This window comes from Urocitellus parryii, chromosome 9 (genome assembly GCF_045843805.1).
Source record: "Urocitellus parryii isolate mUroPar1 chromosome 9, mUroPar1.hap1, whole genome shotgun sequence".
In the NCBI taxonomy this organism is placed as follows: Eukaryota; Metazoa; Chordata; class Mammalia; order Rodentia; family Sciuridae; genus Urocitellus; species Urocitellus parryii.
The window spans coordinates 9,288,540-9,307,791 of NC_135539.1; the positions used below are offsets into that span (position 1 = coordinate 9,288,540).

Here is a 19,252-nt window from a genome sequence, read left to right on the forward strand (position 1 = left end):
GACCTTTTCTTTTTTTTTCTTGATAACATCTCTGAACTTGTAGTATCCATTTCTGATATGAAGTGAATCTTTAGTCACTTGTGAAGAAATGGAAGACTTGCCCAAGGTCACCCCCTGGTGAGCTGTGGAGCAGACTTTGAACCAGGTGTCTGTCTAGTCACAGAGGGTGCTGTCCTGCTCACCTTGCTCTCCGCTGGCTGCAGGGGCACCTGGAGGATGAAGAATGGAGGATGTGATGTTATAAACATACATAGGGGTTCTCTAGCGATTGTGGGGACCTTCCCAGGGAGGAGCCTTGTGCCCCAGATTCCCCCTCACATATAAATGGGCTGCTCCTACTGGCGCCAGGTGCACCAACTTTTGTTAGAATGTCCTCGGAAGCCAGCTCTGAATTTGAAATGATCCTCCATCCGTGCTCAGCAGTAGCTCCACACGCTGTCTACACCCCGGGTCCTGCTAAGTTTTTCAGATTGAAAGCAAAACATTAACCTTCTCATGCTGTTTGCCAGGCTGCTCTCCATGGTATTTGAAGTTTTGCTTAAAATAATTTAGGCAGAAACCCTATGTGTTCTCTGGTGCCTGCTAGTGAGACCAGCGTATCGTCTCTTTATCTCATATGACTTATCACAGATGCCCCCAAACAGATTTGGCAGGCTGCCTGAGGTGGAAAAACTGCGTTCTGGTCTCCAACTTCGAATGACCTGCTAATGGTGCTGAGTAACCCACAGCTTTTCTGGAACGGGAAAAGCATTTCTGATTTAAAGTAAACGTCTTTGTGCTGACTGCAGTTTCCGTGTCTCCGATCTCTGAATTTAAAAGGAGCAGGCTTATTGTTTTTGCCAAATCATTATATTTTTTCATTTGAAGTCTGATTTCTGTAATTTAGCCATCATGGAAATGCAGGAGAACATTGCTGACCACTGAGGACAGGAGAGCAGATAGGACAGACTTTTCTGTGAGTGATGTGGGTGTTAACTGGAGAGGGAGTTTATTGGAGAATCCTATTTAGACAGGCCATGGGAGATTAAAATGGCTAGACTGAGTCATCTTTGGAGGCCCCAATGAGTTTCTTGGTTTGAAGTGCTTTGTAAACCTGAAAGTATCATGTAAATTGAAGCAGTTTGTTATTTTGACTCCCCCCCCCCCCAGGACCAACTAACTATGGGTATGGATTTCAGGTTTGGATTAGTGTTTTAAATGCAGCCCTTGCTTGCTTGCTTGCTTATTTATTTAGTCAAAAATGTCTGCGGTTGTTTAGATTTGACATTCAGAATTCAATGACAGCAGACCCTCTCCAAACGGGCTACCTGGGTGGGGCGCAGAGAGCATGGGCCAACGCGCTAACCTGCTGCCTTGACTCAGATGACTGGGCACTGCCCACACTTCTTTTGTGCTGCCTTCTTTGAACACTCAGGTGCCCACTCTCTCCCAAGACTGATGAAATCATCTGGGCTTGAAAATAAGCAAACCAGACGTTGTGCTTGTGTGGCCCTCTCCTAGCAGGATGAATGGCTTCTGTCCCTCAACACATGTTCACCTTTGGCCACAGGGAGGACACAGGCATCTGAGCTAATGAGTGCATCCCTCTTTGGTGAGTAGGCATCCCTGGGCGTGGAGACGGGCTGGGCAAGTCTGCTCCTGAGGTTTCTCTTTTGTAAACTTGAGCCATCCGGGACTGCCTCACCTTTTGTAAAACTCCAGGGTATGAAACAGTTTCTCTAGAAGCACCTGTTGACAGTTTAAGGTCCCGTATTGGTTATCTGCTTCTTCTCAGAGTTTAGCAGCTTTAACCAGCAAATACTTACTACCTCATGGTTTGCATGGATTAGCCTTGTTCTATTTGCAAAGTCTGTTATGAGGTGAAATCAAGGTGTCAGCTGAGACTCGGTGGTGGAGGATTCACTGCTGCCCAGGTTGCTGGGTGCTGGTAGCAGGCCCAGGACCTTGTGCCCGTGGCTGGATCTGTGAGTTCCATATGAGGGGGTTGTTTTCACAGGCACCTCACAAGATGGTGGCTGGGGAGGCCATCCCAGCCAGGAGCCACCTGATCTTATAACTTATCTCAGAGTAACAGTGCTTCAATTCTTGTAGATATACTTTATTAGAGGCAAGTCCGTGAGTCCAGTGCAGACTTAGCAGGTAGAGATTACACAAGAAGGTGAGAACCGGGAGGCAGGGGCCATGCGGTGCCTGAGGTGGCCTACTGGTGAGGAAAGAATGACACGTTGGAAGTAGGTTTAATTATGTTATTTCCTACATAGAATTAGAGTGTCTGCTATACTTATTAAAGCTGCAGTAGCTGAACCGGGCCAGTAGGAGGTCAGAGAGTTGCAGGAAAAGTTAACTAGGTTCTAAGGGACCTTCTATAAACTTGTGACTGCCCAGGATCTGTCCCCAGTCGCGAAGGTTAAGTGTCTTAGTTTTGCATCTGCTTCCCCCAGCATGGAAGATTGCTGATTTTTAAAAAATGCTCGCCCAGAGGGCTGGTGCCTGGAAGGCCAGTAGCCTGATCACTGAGGTGTGTGGGCACGTGGTGGTTTGGGTGGCCATGTCTTCCTGATCAGCAGGATCTCCTTGTGTGGGGAGGTAATTAGGCCCAGTGAAGGTCAGCACATCTGGAAGCCAGGCAGATGGGGGGCTAACTCTGAGTTAGACATTTTGGATGCACATTAGTACCAGGTGCTGCGTGCCAGCTGGGTCCGTCTTGCCACGGGCACCCTCCTGCTTGCATCCACCCAGGTTGCTGTGCTGAGGGGCATGGCTGCCATCATGTCTAATGTTTCTGTCTCATTTCTAAGGGAAGCGTCCCTCAAATTCTCACTCACATGTTTTATATAAAAGTTTAGTTTGTGTTTTTAAACCCAAATGATGTAGGCAGGTTGATGAAAGCCATTTGTTTTCTTAACCTTATTATAAAAAAGGTGAGACCTTTGGTTGCCATCCTCCCTATTTCCTGTTCCCCAAAAGCAATTGTTTGAAACTGTTAAAACTGTTTCTTTCAGTCGTTGCCTCAGTGTCTCCGAACGACTGTTGCCACTTTCTGATTTTTCACTTGTAGGCATTATTGATTTCTCACTGTGGAAGATGGGTACCACACACCCCCACAGCCCTTGGGCACAGTCACGGCATCATTTAGCTTACACCAGTATCAGGGATTGTTTTATTATACCTGAACGTGCCAAGCCATCAGGTACAGGGTCATTTTTCCTGCACAGCCTTTCGGCGTCCCTGGAGTTAAAGCTTGTATTTCTTTTTCCTTTCGTTGATGCGTGTGCTCTGTGCTCATCACTGACTGATCTCCTGGTCCCTCTCAGTATGGAAACCCCCTCAGGAGGCTCAAGCACATTAAGTCACCTGTCACTTGCATCCTGAAGCGTGTCTCTGGGGCCTGCTGACCTGCCCCAGCTAGCAGCCTGCTGTTTGGTGGCTCCCAGCTCTGACTCACTTTTGTTTTTATTTCTCAAATAAGAGTTTTGAGATTTAATTCATACCATACCATTCAGCTGCTTTTACTACATTTATGAGGTTGTACAACCATCATACACCAATTCCAGAACTTTCTTATCACCCCTGAAAGCAGTTGCAGGCCCATTAGCGGTGACTGTCCCAGCTCCTGGTGAGGGCCCTGTGCTGGGCGTTTCAGGAGGACAGGTCCTCATGATGCATGGCTTTGGGAGTCTTTCCAGGTGTGCCCATGTCACAGCAAGACCCAGCGCTTTATTCCTCTGCGTGGCTGAGTGGGATGCTGTGAGGACAGACCACGCTTTGTCCATCCCTTCTTCATTTGGGGTCTTGCCACTTTTGGGGTTTTATGAAAAATCCTCTGGCTCACTGTGTGCTCATTCCCTGTAACTTGGATTCTGTGCTTTACTGTTACTGGATTTGTTTCCTCCTTGTCGTGGGAGGCAGAGTGTCTGTGGGCTGTGTCTGCATGTCTGGGTGCCACCTCTCACGTGGTCGGCCGTGTGATTCGAGGTGGGAGATGTTTTCTGTTGATCCCTGGTTGGCCAAAGGGCTTTAGAACCTTAGGCTATTTCTAGTGTGAAGCCCTCTGTGACAGGTGACACTTGAGCTTTTGCTCTAGCTGCCTCTGTGCTGTGTCCCTGGTGCTGAGAAGGCGACCGTGGCCTCCCCCTGAGCCGCGTGCTCACTGAGCCCTTCAGTCTTGACGTGGTGCCTGGGGCGCCGGGTTTTTTAGATTTTCGCCGTGTTCCTGCTCTGGGTCTTCTTCCCCCCTTTCTTGTGTTTCCTTTCTCATTTTCCACTTAGTTATCTGCTGTCTCTGTTTTCTGGAAGTTTCCTGCCCTCCTGCATTCTAGTCAGTGTTTCCTTGTGCTATCATGGTTTAGCTGCAGAAAAGAGCTTTTTAGTTCTCTGTTTTCACTTCTTGAAAACTGTTTCCCTGTTCTTCTCCCCTCTGTCTCTGTGAGCATTGCTGGTAATTTGCTTTTGAAGTCCCCTATCTCTCTCTAGAAGCTGCATTTGTTCATTCTGCTCCTGTCTTTGATCTGAGCTGCCGTGTCTCAGGGGTGGTGATTCCTGGTTCTGTGCTCTCATGTTGGAGCAGTGCCCGAGGGTAGATGGGCAGCTCCATGGAGACTGATGTGGGGTCTCAGCATGTGGTCAGGCTGTGTCATCCTGAGGTCCATCTCCTCTCCTCTCTTGGCCACTTTAGGCTCACAGGGGACCCTCTCCTGTTGCTCCCTGCAGCTGTGTGTTGGCTGCTCGCTGAGGGAGGGAGTGGGTGGAGAGGGGCAGAGTGGGAGAAGCCCAGGCGCAGGGTGTCGCTTCTCTCGCTGTTCTAAGCTGCCTGGCCCTCAGCTCAGCCCGTGCTGCTGTGTTACATATGTCACAAGCCCAGGCTGCTGTGCCGTCTGCCTGTCACTCAGGCCTGTGGCCCCTGATTTTTGGTTTCTGGCCCATCTTTCACTCCCCTGTCCCAGAGTGTGCGTGAGCACTTTGTGATTCTTTCATGAGTCCTTCCATCTTAATAGGTTGAATTTGGGTGTTGTCCACTTCTACCTGGGAGTGGAACTCTTACCTCACTCTCGGCTTCTGTAATTCAGTCGTTTTCCTTAAGGGTAAGTTTAAAAATTTAAATTGATATCTTAATGGGATCTTGAGAGAATGTGGGTACAAGTTAATGAGTTCCAGCTCTGGTCTTTCAGTAGAAGTCTTTTACATTTTTTTTCTGTAAATAACTATTTCAAGCTATAGGTTGTCCCCGGGTCACTGCAGCAGGGGCTGCAGTGGCAGTCCCCTGGCACGGGAACAGCATTGCGCAGGCGTTCTGTGCCTGGCACGGGAACAGCATTGCGCAGGCGTTCTGTTGCTGGGACGCCACTGGCATAGCAGGCCCAGCCAGCTGTCCTGGTGGAGTTGTAGCCACTGGGTGGCTGGGCACGGCCACAGATCACTTCAGGTGTGGGGACTCCAGTGTTGCTCGGCCTTCCTCATGTTCACTCCCTCCTGGAGGTCACGGGGGTGAGCCTTAGATCCTCACCATCGTGGTTGCCAGGGCATCAGGAGAACTGTCGTGGGGAGTACACGGGAAACAGCCTCGTGCTGAGGCTCAGGCTGAGCCTTATACTTGGGACACACCCCTGCCGGAGGAGCTCCTTCCTGCTCTGGTTGTCTCACTTTCCTGGGAACCACGTGGCTGCAGTTCCCAGTCCTCCTTTACCTGCTCTCTGGAAAAAGCCCATACACATGGATGTGCACCTGGTTGTGGGTCCTGTGCCCTGCCCTGGGAGGCATCTCCCTGTGGCATGGCCTCGTGGTCACTCATGCATTGACAGTAGAGCATTCATAGAAGCTGTCGCCCTCGGAGGGCTCGCAGAAGCCAATTCTTGGTCTTACCTGTCACCAGAACCCCATTACCGTCCTACGTTGGATTGGAGGCAGGCACTACCTTGTGGTGTAATGTTGTTGAAAAAGAAATTTGGCCAACGTAAAAGATCCAAGTGTAGGCCCCTGTGTTGTTGGGGCAGTGATGGCTTCCATGGGATGGAAGAGTGATGAGGTGTCCCAGACTCCTGTGCGTCTCTCCTGACAGTTCTGAAGTGAAGTTTATCCTCATTTTACTGTTATAAAATACTTTCGTGAGAACGCTGTGGTGTGCAAGTATTTAGTAAGTGTGTGTGTGCATACACGTCTTGTGAATTCCTCGAATTCGGCCACATATTAAAGGATCCATGCACCTGCAATATGGAGTGTATTTAGGATTTGAAGGATGATTTAGTGTTATAAATTCCTCTCTCTGGAGAAGCCATTTGGGAAGGAAGTTTTTTTGTTTTGTTTTTTTAAACTGGGAAAGTAACTTCTGATTAGTGGTAATATTCTTATGGACTGTCTTTCTTTTCCTAAAGTTGTGCCAAATCTTTGGAACGTTGATGGTGAAGTTACAGTCCCTGAACAGAAGCCAGGAGAAGTTGCTGAAGAGCTCGCAAGCTCTTACGAAAGGAAGCTCATTGAGGTAAGGTTGCCTGGGAGGAGGCTGCACATCTGTTTTGGATCTGTGCTCTGGGAACCTCTGGGGACAAAGCCTAGTCTGGTCATCTTGCTAGTGGCTCCATTTTAGCAATCAAGCCCCGCCCCCTCAACAGAACAAAACAGATAAAACCGGTATAGACAAAGGAAAGTGAAGTTGATTCTTTGAAAAATGTCACTTAATTGGAAACATCTGGCACTTATGGTAAGGAAATGAGGGAAAGGGCACATATGTACCATTCATCATAAATGAAACTCAGATTTGAAGGATAAAGGCAGGAGAGAACACTGCATTCAGGCTTGTGCTGCTGAGCTGGAGATGTGGGTGAGCTGGGCTGTGTCCTAGAATGGCATTCGATGCCAAATTCAACTGAGGGTGAGGCCCACTGCCCAAAAGAGCCAAAAAGCTGTGCTTGAAAGTTGAAAAAAGCAATCAAAGAACGGCTTCCCTGGTGATGTTGAGCCTCCATGGCTTCATGGCGATTTCCAGGAACACTTTCAGGGCACCCACAGAGAGCCTTCTGCTGTTTGCATTTCCTCACAGTTCTGTATGTGCATGTGTGTGTCTCGGTTCCAGGGTACATCACTCTTCTATTAAAAACTGACAAAGCATAAAAAAACTATGCATTTGTTTCATTTAGGTAAGGATGTACAAAGATTCTAGAAAGAGATTCCTCAAATTCAGCCACATATTAAAGGATCAATGCACTTACAAAATAGTGTATTTAGAATTTGAAGGATGGTTTGGCGTTAGAAATTCATCCATGTAAGTCATCTTACCAAGAAGTTAAAGAAGAAAAACCAGATATTGGGCTGGGGTTGTGGCTTAGTGGTAGAGCACTTGCCTACCATGTGTGATACTGGGTTTGATCCTTAGCACCGTATAAAAATATAAATCAAATATTTATGTCCATCTACAACTAAAAATATTAAAAAGAATTGATTTGGATAGGTAATGAAATTTGACAATGTTCATCGTCCATACCTGAAGAAAGTGATCTTGATGAATGTGGACTGAAGTCTTTAGGCATGGTATTATCATGAACCATCCACTGTCAGCACAATCATTGGTGAAGCTTGGGACCAAGGTTTTTATTATTTGTGTGTGTATGATGTTGTGGTACTCAGCTGGGGGTAGTATTACAGGTTGTGTGTGTAGATTCATGTCTACATGGAGGTCTATAAGGAGACTTCCAGTACTTTCTAAGACTTCTCCAGTGAGTTAATTTTATAACTAGAAGAAGACCTACTAATTGTTAATGGGAACATGCTGGAGTTGGGGTTATGGGGGTGGGTCTGGAAGAAGATGCCTTAAGCTCATTCTCAGTTTGATCTCCTATGTTTATGCCATGCTTTCTGTGGTTCTTAAAACTACCCCTAAACAAAGGGGGCGGCTTAAGCAGCAACCTGAGTTCCAACTCAGGTGAGCTCAAGGGAAGGTGAGCTGTGACTGGGGAGTGTGTCCAGCCCCGCATGGCCTCTTTTCCCCTGTCACAAGCCCCTCTGTGAAGACTGATTCAGTGGGGCGTGAGACTTGGTGTTGGCTGATGGCAGTGGCAGTGTTGAGCTGCCAGATGGGGGACTGGTGGCTCAGGTCAAGCTTTCTCTGACCAGCCTGTGACTCCCGCTGGGAGCAGCCAGCTATGTGCCTGAAGCAGAGACATCCTCACAGGGCACGTCCTGCCCTGACTGTGTCTCATTCTTCCTTGGTTGCATAGCCAGTTTCTGCCAGTGTTCTCCCATCTGTGACAAGCTGTAGTCTTTCATGATGCCAAGGCACTGGCTGAGCCCTCAGCTCGCCTGGATGGAGCCCTTGTCGCCATGCTTGGGGCTGTTGCTCTGCCACCTTGTTCTTGGGAGTGGAGCAGTGAGCGCCTGTGAGGGGCTGACACAGGCTCTTCCACTTCAAAGGGCGGAAGAAGAGGCCATGCTTTGTGTCAGATAACACGGCTGTAGGGACACCCAAACCTGCGATTCGCCCACTGTGAAGGGAGCTCCTGAGCATTTCACTTCTGTGTTCATCTTAGGAATCAAGAAAACCGCTGCGCCCACTGCCCATTCACGCAGCACCTTTGTTCTTGGTGGCGTTGAGCCCAGGGTCAGGGCAGCTCAGAACCTAACGTTAGCACCACAGAAACATCTGTCACTAGTGGGTGACCGTCAACTGCCAATGACCGGAGGTGAAAATTTTTTTTCTTCTTGTTCTGGGGCTAGGAATGTGGCTCAGTGGCAGAGGGTTGCCTAGCATGTCCGAGGCCCTGGGTTCCATCCCCAGCACAGCAGAAGCAAAGAGAGCTCCTCCCTCCTTGGACTGCAGTGACGGTGCTCAGAATTTGTTTTGTAAACTCCCCTGGCTCTGATGTAAGGCATCAAAAGAGGTGGATTGGTTTTCACTAAGGGGTTTGAAGAGAAAGCCCTTGGACCCTCAAGGACAGATGCAACACCAGCTTCTTTGCATCTTTTAAGTGCAATTTCTTTGGTTTAGATTCATTTCTGGAGATTTTTGCATTCTATTCTAGCAGTTGGCTTCAATAAGAATGTCAGATATTGGAGGCATTTGGACTTTGATTCTACCTGGTGGCCTGCAGGGCACACACTGTCCCTTGTGGTACTGAGTTCAGGTTGCCACTTTCTCCCATGAGTCCCTGGGTAGGCCACCCAGGATATTAAGCCCCAGTCAGCCAATAAAAGCTGCTAGTGGGTTGCTTTGGGGATTGAGCACAAAGATCCAGGTTATGACCTGGAGCAGACAGGAAGTGCCCTTGTGCCCGTTTCTCCCTTGGTTCCTACGTCCTTTTGGGGGCTACCTTTTCTCAGTTGCCTTGTTGAGTCAGAAAATCCAAGCACTCTGCCCTCCCTTGGCTCAGGATGGGCGTTTGGTCTGAAGTGGGGCAGCTGGGATTCAATTCCTGAGTCACACAGGAATGCAAAGGTGCTGGGGAGGCCATCTGGTCTGCCAAAAGCCACATGAAGCATTGTTCCACACACTGATTACAGTGCACCTTCTGAGGCTCCCCTGGTATCCCTGGGTTGCACTTGCCACAGCTGTTCTGGGTCCAGTTCCTTCTGAGCCAGATGCTCCCACTTTCCCCGCTGTTTACAGTCAGTGTTCTCTGACTTTAGCTTAGAATCTGCTTCTGTTGCTTGCCACTGAAGTGTCCCAACTTATAGGATGTAAGATAGATATGTGTTACTTCCCTTCTTATCCTCCTCCACACCCTGTCCACTGGAGTTCAGTTCTCCTCTGTGCTGCCCTCTGACTGCCCTGAGTCTTGCTTGGCATTCTGCACCCCCCTGTTTGCTCCCTCTGCCGCCCTGTGCCCCAGCACTGCCTGTCCAGCCTCTGCAAACGGAACTTTGCTTCTGTCCATATGGCAGGGCTCAGCCAGCTGTGGACTGGTTTCTCAGGTTCTGGGATACTCGTCACTTACTGGATGAGTGTAGTTAGTCCCAAGGTTTTTGCTCATTGGTGAAATAAATGGTATATTAGCAGTATTTATTCTCATTATAATGACAGGTTTGCTATTTATGGATAAGTAAGCTTAAGCATCAAGCTGGCAAGAAGTAAACCCATAATGACATGCTACAGAGAGCTGTGGATGTGATCATCATTTTAATAAAACGCAAAAGTTCCCGAATCAATTGGGACCTTGGACACAGAAACATCGCAATGTTGGCTTACACGTTGTCTCCTATGGGTCCCGATAGGAGATGTAACTGGGAGTCATTTTTTTTTTTTTTTTACGTAAAAGATGCATGGATTTAAAAATAAAAAGTCACACCCAAAAATTACAGTAATTCTTCATTAACGTTGACTATCTGGTGAGTGTTCAAGTTTCCAATTCAAATCATGTTTGAATAAGAAGCCACACGGCAGCTGGTGGATGAATTTCTGTCTTTTGATCTACAGGTTTCCCACCTCTATCTCCCCTTCTCTTTCTGTTTTACTTGTAATTTATTAGTTGGAAAAACTGGGTCATTAATCCTGGAGAATTGCTCCCACTCGTGCTTTCTGAGGTCTGTTTTACACTTGGGACCCTGTAACCTGTTAGGGTTTGGTGACATTCATTTAATGACAGCAATTACAAATGCCAATGATAATGATGTTGATAGTGACCCTCTATTTATGCTGACTGCTATTTCCAGGCACTGTGTTAATTGCATTACATAGACTGTCTAATGTTTGCTGCATCATTATGGATGAGGACACTGGGGCTTGGCAGTGATAAGTCGCTGGTCTGTGTTCAGGAAGCTGCCCCGCCGGTGTTGATCCAGGACTTGACCTTGGCTGACTCCACACTTGGTGTTCTTTCTGTTACCCTCTGTGGCCTTCCCTGTACCTGCTAGGAACAGGAGCTGGGACTTGCTTGTCGGCTGGCTAAGGGAGTTAGGACAGTGAAAGCGGTGGCAAGCCTGTGAGCTCGTAGCTTGTCAAGCCCACAGGGATAATTGAAGGGACAAGGAGAAAAATGGCAGCTGGCAGATGGTTCCCAAAGTGAGCACGTATCGGTGTAAACAAACCTGTATGCTTGCTTAGATGCCAGGCCCATCAGACACCTCTTGTCCTCTGCCTGTTCCTGAGCATTGGTGTGACCTGTCCAGGGCAGCAGAAGGGCCAGAGCTTGCTTTTGGAGGCCCTTGGTCCTTTCCTCCTCTCCTGGCCTTCCAGTTACCCATCATGTTGGGGCAGAGCATGCACAGCTGCAGGTCACAACTGGGCCTCTCTGCAGGCCCCCTGCTCCCAGAGCATTTGTCCTTGCTGATATTGTGGTTTCTTTTCCAGGAGATCTTTGGGCATCTCATTCCCACTACTTCACAGCATGGTCTCCGTCCTCAGTGGCGATGGTGTCTAGGCTTGGCTCCATGCCATTTGCTCTGCCTGGTGTGTGCTGTTGAGCCTCTGTTTCCCTCGAGGCCTCACTGCTGGGAGGGCCTAGAGTGGGGTCTGCAGCACTGGGAACACACAGATGAACTTCCACAGAGAACACTTGGAACGTGATCCGACACTCTTTTTTGGGCAACAGATAAAAATACTTGTAATTATAGTGGCTGGTTTTCAGCTTTTCAGACCCACACTATTTTGGTCCTGTTTTATATTTGCTTTCCTCCCTGAGGTGGGAAGTAGTTTCTTGAAGCTACTTGTGGGCCCCCAGCAGGAGTGTCTGGTCTTGGTTGAGGGGCCTCAGGGGGTATGGTCCTCTTAGAGTTGGATGTGCCTGGTGAAGGGACAGGGCTGTCCTACGTGCTGGGTGGGCTGAGCCTGCTCATAACATTGAGGGCCCTTCGCTTAAGGGGTGGAGCTGTGGAGACTGGGGAAGGGTGGCTGAGCTCAGTGCTCTTGGTAGAACGATGAAGAACTACTCCTGGCTGGTCTGCTTGGGCCATGTCCCTGCTCGAAACTCTCCAGTGGTTCACCTTTTCCCTAACTTCATCTACAGGAAGTACGTTGTGTGTTGATATAAAACCCTCATGCTATGGCTCTTGCCTCGTCTTCAGCTCTATTTCATTCAGACCTTATTCTGAGCTGGTTGGTTTCCCAAGTGTATACCTTTACACAGATAAGCTTTTCTCCCCAGAACATTGTTTTCTTTCCATAGATCCTCCCCTTCCCATTTTCCCTGGCTGACTTCTTGTCTTTAAGATCTCCTCCTGGAAGCCTTTGCTGGTCATCCCCTGCACCCCTGAAGAAGAGGTTCAGACCCCATACTGTCTCGTGTGTGCTGAGTGTCTCCTCTCCTGATCCTGGTGGCGCTGGTTTTGGGTTTGCCCTTCCCGTCTGTTCTTATTTACCTCTTTCCCCATGTCCTTCCACTCTGCCAGGAGTGGCGCAGTGATGGCTGTTGAGGTGTCTTGTTCACTGTCTCAGCCCAGCCTCCAGCACCGTCCCTGGCACCTGGCTGGCACATGTATTATTTAATAGACTTTTCATTGCAGGCAACAGAAAACTTGGCTCAAACTGGCTCTGGCAGAGATTAAACACATCAAGGCCCACCTCATTTTTCTCTCCTCAGATACACAGGACAGGCACATTTTCCAGTGTCCTTTATGTGTAGATTGGAACTGTGTGACCACTTCTGGCCAAAGGGCTGTAAGCAGATGTGGTTAGAGTCACCTCAGCTGAAGGACATTAGAGTTGAGGTGGGTTTTCTTGGTGGTCCTGCAGCCCTGCTTCTGTGTGGCATCACTGCAAGGTGACACTGGCTTGGATCCCTGAGTTCCTGCTTAGAGGGGAGCCTCCCTGTCGTGCTGCAGGGTCCACTGCAGGCTTGGGAAAAAGGAGCGGACCTTCGTCTGAGTCGCTGGGGTGTCAGGGTGCTGGTTATGATGCAGAGCACCGTCTGTCCTCATGGTCTGTGGAAAGGGAGAGTCTGGCTGTAGGGCTGGGCCAGGAGCCGTGTCACCAGCTTCCTGTTTTTCTAGCCCTTGTTCTACCGTTTCTGGGTTGAAATCCTTCTGGTAGGTTTCCCGCCATGCGCACAGATGGCTGTGATCAATTCTGGGCAAATAGTTTTTCTTCCAGGTTCACATTTGGAGGAGAAAGCAAGAGTCTGTCTCTCCATGCCTGGCAGAGCCTTGCGTTCTTGTGGTGGAGCCAGTTTAGGTTCCACTCCTGCGTCTGAGCTGCTGCCAGCATCTGGCTCCTGCTGAGGAGAGGGAAGCACCCATTGAGACACTGTGAATGAAGGTCCGGGAGGGGGTGGCACCTGGGGAAATGATACCATGGAGGCTGACGGCCAGGTTCACTTTGGAGGTGTGCGACTACAAGGAGGAGTGGGGGCCAGATCATCTGTGGGCACCCCGATGAACCAACCCTCTCCCTTGACTTAAGGGACACATGTCCTATGGAAGGTCAGCGCCATCCAAGAGGAGTTTGTAGCAGCAAGCAAGACAGAAGAGGGGCTGGTAATGGAGGGCAAGGAGTGGGAGTCTCAGAAGACGGCGCAGGAATGTTCATTTCTGAGCTGGGCTTGGAAAGTAGGGGTGGTAGAAACTGAGGCTCAGAATGGTTGCATGGAGGATCCTAGGTAACACAGCAGGGGAGTGGTGGCACTGGGCTTCAAACACAGTTCTGAAGCCTTGGTACTGAGATCCTTTCACCTCGTTCTTCAGTGTGTTGGCTCACAAAGATGTCACCAGGAGAGTGGGGGCCCTCATCTGAGGTGAAGCTTACCACTTCTTTTCCAGATGCATTTTGTGTACTTCCTCCAGCCAAAGACTCTTCTCAAGATTTAAAGACATTCAAAATTGGATTGGGAGCAACTTTGAGATTTTGTTGCTTCTCCTGATTCATCACAGAGCAAAATTAATCAAGTGAATTATGTAGCTCAGCTAATAACTTGCTTTGATCTAATAGCTCTGTAGAAAGAACAAATTGAACGTTTTTATTTAATCCACTTTGGGGGCATGTTTGTGTTAAAAAATGAAAGCAAAAAGAACCCTTTTTCTTTATTAATTTTGAGCCATTCTCTTGTGTTGGGAAGCTGCAGGTATCCTTCTCGGTGATTGCTGGGATCCCTCTCAGGCTGGCTGGCTCTCTGTTAAGTTGTCCAGGCGGGTATTGGGGCAATTTGTTTCATTTGATCCTCACAGTCATTCTGTGGTAGCATTATCCTGTCCTCGTTTTATAGAGAAGGACACTGAGGCATGGTAACTTGCTGATGTTTAAGTTCACATGTGGAATCGATGGTAGGACTGGGAGTCGGATTCCAGACCTGAAGCTCATAACCTCTCAGTTGAAAACAGCCACGAATTCGAATGACAAGACAATGTCAGAATGCAAGGATCCAAATCAGGGCTCTGGGCGTGTGCCTGTTTCCTGCTCAGCTCTGAGAGCTTCAGGTGTCCTCGTTTATAGCCTGGGAACAGTCATTTCTCTTGGGTAGCCCTTGGAGATCAAATGAAGACTCCTCACATGTTGATTATGGTGCCCTCTCCTCCTGAGTGGGGTGCATCGGGAGGCAACCTGCTGGGGTCGCAGATAGCATTGCTCCTGAGGGGCATGAGGTTGCCATAGCCTCGTCTTCTCTTGGGCCTGCCTGCTCTGATGGGCAGGGTGAGTGAGTCCTGGCGCTGAGCCCACAGTTGCTCCCACCCCACACCCTGCAGTCTGGAGAGGAATCTGGGCAGCCTTCGGCTTATGTATCAGCAGAAAGCACTGCCGTTTGTCCCTGGTTTCTGATCCCAACTGCCGGCCCGTCTCCTTTGCTTGGGGCTGAGGACTCCTCTTGGGCAGAGGCTGGACCTCTGTGTTCCAGGCGGACTCCCCGCCTTCCTCCTGGCTGCTGTCACATGGCTGAGGGCAGCACCACCATGGAACTGCTCTGGACTCCTCTAGGCCTTCAGCGCAGGTCTCAGGTGGGCAGACCCCCAGGGACAGGGTCCTTTCCTTCCCACATCCCTGGTTCTTCTCTTCTCCCTGCCCCCGTTTTGGCTCTACGAGGTCTCCCAGCAGTGTGGTCACTGGCTCCCGTGAGGGAGGCCTACACCCGCCAGAGGACCCTGAAGTCCTGCTTGCTCAGCCTCCACTCTTACGACTTTTCCATGGGCGTCTTTGGAGAGGCCTCCAGAATTCTTTGCCCTTCCTCCAACTCGGGAACTTTGGTTTGCCAAGTTGCTCACAACTTTCTTACTTTTTTTTTTTCTTCCCAGAAAACAACTCTCACAGCTTTTCTTGTGGCTAATTTCCCCCTTCAGTATGCTACTTTTTCTGCAACTTCCGTTGAAAAAGGTAAATTTTACCTCTAGAACCGGTGAAGCCGAGAGCCGAATATACCCTGTCTCCTCAGGCTTCCTGGTGTGACTCACAGGTTCTGTTTTCAGCCTGCCAGAGCCAACTGTCAGCCGCTCCTGCACAGTGACAAGCGCGCTGAAAAGTTCCTTTTCCCTCCACGGAACTTCACAGCGCCCCACCCGCTGCTCCTCTGGGCCACGCAGGCAACTCTGTGCCCTGCTGTGGGCAAAAGATGCTATTTCTTTAGCAGAGGAGATTGAAATTGGGTTCTGTCAATTTCTCTCCCACACCCTCCAGGTGGCTTTAAAAAAAAATCTCTTCTAAGATAGAGAGACCATCTTTGCAAAAACTTGAAAACTTGGTTTCAACAAAGATTTGGCCACATGTCCCCGTTGAGAACCAGTGCTCGGGGGGATACTACTTCTAAGTGTTAAAATCTGGGCTGGAGAATAGGAAGTTTTGACTTTTCCTTGTTGTTCTATTTATGTGATCGTTTTATTTTCCAAACAGAAGTAATGCCTAGCCCCAGCCAAAGCTCTCCCTTGGTTTGGCGTTCCCCGAGGTCCTGTCCTCTGGACCCCTGGCTTCCTCCCCTTCTTGGTCCTTCACCTTTTGCCTCTGCAGGCAGCCTCCCTGGGAGGAGTGGTGAGAACTAGGAGTGCAGAAGGTGGTCACCAGGGCTGTGGTGGGGACCTGGGAGGTGTTGTCAGAGGGTGCAAACACATTTTGGGGCTCTAAAGTCCTGTGTAATGACTATAGTTATACTGTGGAATAGACCTTAAGTGTCTATCCTTTACCACTGGTCCCTCACCACCACCACATGCAAAATAGTAATCATGGCCATGATGGACGTGTTAATTAACCTGATTATATCAAATTGTCATGTTGTACGCCTTGAATGTATACCATTTCTGTCAGTTGTATGTTAGTAAAGCTGGAATTAAAATGTAAGCCATGGACCTTGGGTTCAGTTCTGGGTCTACCTTTCTCCCCGAGCAGCTCTGGGCAACCTTTCTATTGGCTGCACCTCACTCTTCCCCGCTGGGCAGTGGGAATGGTGCACTTGTGCCCTGGCCTGATATGTAGAAGGTGGCTGCACAGTGCGCAGTCAGCGATGCCTGGGACAGCGGGGGCTACAGCTACACCGACAGCAGCACTGTTCTTCTGCGAGGTCCCTCATGCTCCAGGGCCTGGCTCTGCATGGCTGCTCTGTCACGTTCCCCAGTGCTTCACACTTAGCCAGAGTTTGAGCAAGACTTGGGAATTTTATGCTTCATTGCCGTTTTCCACTTGATCATGGGCAAGTTTTGAACTTCTGCAGACTTTACTTTTCTCATCTGTAAAGTGAGAATGTTAATGGTTCCTCTTTCATAGTGTTTTTGTAAAGAAGTTAACATGTCTGTAACATTTAGACCCTTAGCAAGAGCCATTTATATGCACATACTGTTTCTGCATTTCTCTGCCATTGAGAGTGAGAAAAATCTCCATTCTCCTCCAGAAAGGTCAGACATGCTGTGCCGTCCCTGTGGCATCTGTCAGGGGTAGTTGGTGTGGGTGTCCCTGGAGGTGCAGCTGTTACAGTGTGGGTTATAATGACAACAGTCAATTGGTTTCGTGTGTGGCATGTGTACAATATTCCTGGTGCGTTTACAGTTGTCACCTATGTTGATTCTGCATAATGCAGATGGGGGAGGGGAACCAAGGCTTAGATTCATTCATTTATTCACTTTTCAGAATAGTGAGTTGGTCCCTGTACATCCTCTAGATGTGACCAGTAGGCTTTTTTTTTAAAAAAATAGCACTGTGAATTTACATATTTAAACTTAATGTTTTAATGTGATATTTCAAGTTGTCCTGTCTTTGGCCCATGGGACGGTAGTTAGTTGGACTCTGAATCTTTAAGAGTAGTGGATCTCTGCTCTCCTGCTGAACACCAAAACCTAAAGCTGGGGTGTCATGGCCCCTTCTTCTCCTTCATGCTCCAGGCCTGGAGTAGGCTATTTCTCATGGTACCCTGGTTCCTTTGCTAGAAAAAGGTATTTATACTCACAGTGTGGGTGACGGGCTGTTCAGGGTTGCTCATTAGGTCGGGTACTGTTTCCTATTACTTTGCAGCTGTCAAAGGTAGAAAATCTTTCCTTCCTTCCCTCGCTCCCTCCCTCATTGCTCAGTAGAATATATATTATGAATTCATACATGCATTTCCAAGTCAAATTTAGAAATATGGGTTTTTTAATTTTACCTTGACTTAATATTTGTACCTTTTTTACATGCTGAAAAATTTCTTAATGGCATAAATAGAAATGTCTCGTGGGTCTTTTCTGGTCTGATAGTTGACTAATGTCCGCTCCATGTAGTTTTAATTCATATTTTTCCACGAGTGGAAAGAACTCTCCGGATCCCCATCTTCCCCCGCTGTCCAGACAGGGTAAGGCCCGTCCTGCCTGGCACGCCTCTGCTGCTGCCTGGGCTCTGTGCTGCTTCTTGGCTTCCCCAGCTCGGGCCACTCCTGTGGAGGAGGACCTGCTGTTCTCTTCTCACCTCCTTCCTCCTCCTTCCCCTCTTACATGTTTTTAGTACAGTGCTCTTCTACTTACTATTGATTGTGTTACCCACTATCTTAGTCTATTTTAGCAATTATAGCAAAATACCATAAACAGGATAGCCTACAAACAACAGAAATTTGTTCCTTACAGTTTCCAGTTTGGGAATTCCATGAACAAGGAGGCTGGTGTCTCAATTGCTGTGTCCTTGTGTGGTAGGAGACGAGAGGTCTCTCTGGGTGCTTTGTCTTTGTTTTTGTGGTACTGTGGATGGAGCTCGGGGCCTTTTGTGTGCTAGGCAAGCACTCTACCTCTGAGGTCCTCCCATTCTCTTTGCATTTCTAGGGATTGAGCCCAGAGACACTTGACGCTCACTGCCAAACCACATCCCTGCCACTTTTTAATTTTTTATTTTGAGACTCACTAAGTTGCCAAGCTTGCCTTGAACTTGAAATCCTCCTTTTCAGCCTGCGAGTTGGTGGGGTTGCAGGCATGTGCCACCCCACCTTGCTCTGGAATCCCTTTGTCTCTAAAGGAACTACTACTAACTGCAAGGCTCTGTGCTCACAACCCGATCTATTCCCATAGGCGCCACTCTCCCCACACCGTCAGTTTGGGGGCTTGAATTTCAGTATGACTTTGGAGGAACAGACCTTCAGATGATAGCTCCTGTGCTATTTGTAAACTTCCTGCTACAAAATACCTCTTAGAAAGCATCAGGGAATGTCTTGGGGCCACATTTTAGGATGGATGAATGTTGGAGGAAATCTTACCAGTCTACACTTTCTAAAGGTGTTTCCATTCTGGGCTCCCCAGGGGCTCGTGTCAGTGAGTTGTAAGGTCAAAGTCCTTGCTACCCAAAAGTACTCAAAAGCTGATTTTCAAGAAATGACATTCACAACTACTTGCCCAAAACTTAAGTTGTCTGAACATGAGATGCTGTTGTCCTTGAACTTGGCAGCTAATGGACAGGAGCAGACGCGGCCTGGTGAGTTCACGGCCTATGGCAGGCCTCTTCTGCAGCTCCCCAGGGGGCTGCTCATCCATGCTGCAGGCTGCCTGCTGGCAGCCAAGGGAGGCATTTGGCCCATGGTGTGTTTTACTTGTGGTTGTGGAGTGAGCCCCCAAATTTTAAAAATTAGAATTAGTTTGGTGAACACCTAGATTTTGGCCCCGTGCTAGAGTAACCCTTGCCTGCGTGCACCAGGAGGGAGACGGAGTGATACTTCGATCATTGCTCGTGGCAAAATGTGTACACAACTTACGTGCCACTAGCAAGGGAGTAGGTTTAAAAACAAAAAGAGTGAGGGGTGGGGTAGCGTAGCATTGAGATCAGTGCGACGATAAAGTGGACAAGGTTTAGCTCTGGCACATTGTGTGGGGCATCTCGTGGACGTGAGGGTGTGATATGAAGAAAGAGTGCCCTGGGACACGGGGAGATGAGAGCCATGGACTGGAAAGGAGGTGGGTAAGGAAGCTGCACTGTGGC

General features: G+C 48.7%; 1 protein-coding gene across 1 annotated transcript in view; it reads left to right on the forward strand.

Annotated features, from left to right (window-relative positions):
* Positions 1-19,252, forward strand: part of Snx29 (sorting nexin 29) — a 384,257-nt gene that overhangs the window by 197,734 nt on the left and 167,271 nt on the right. Inside the window, exon 15 of the mRNA XM_026385539.2 lies at positions 6,369-6,475. Coding sequence (XP_026241324.2) covers positions 6,369-6,475 — 107 coding nt within the window. The remainder of the gene's footprint in view (positions 1-6,368; positions 6,476-19,252) is intronic.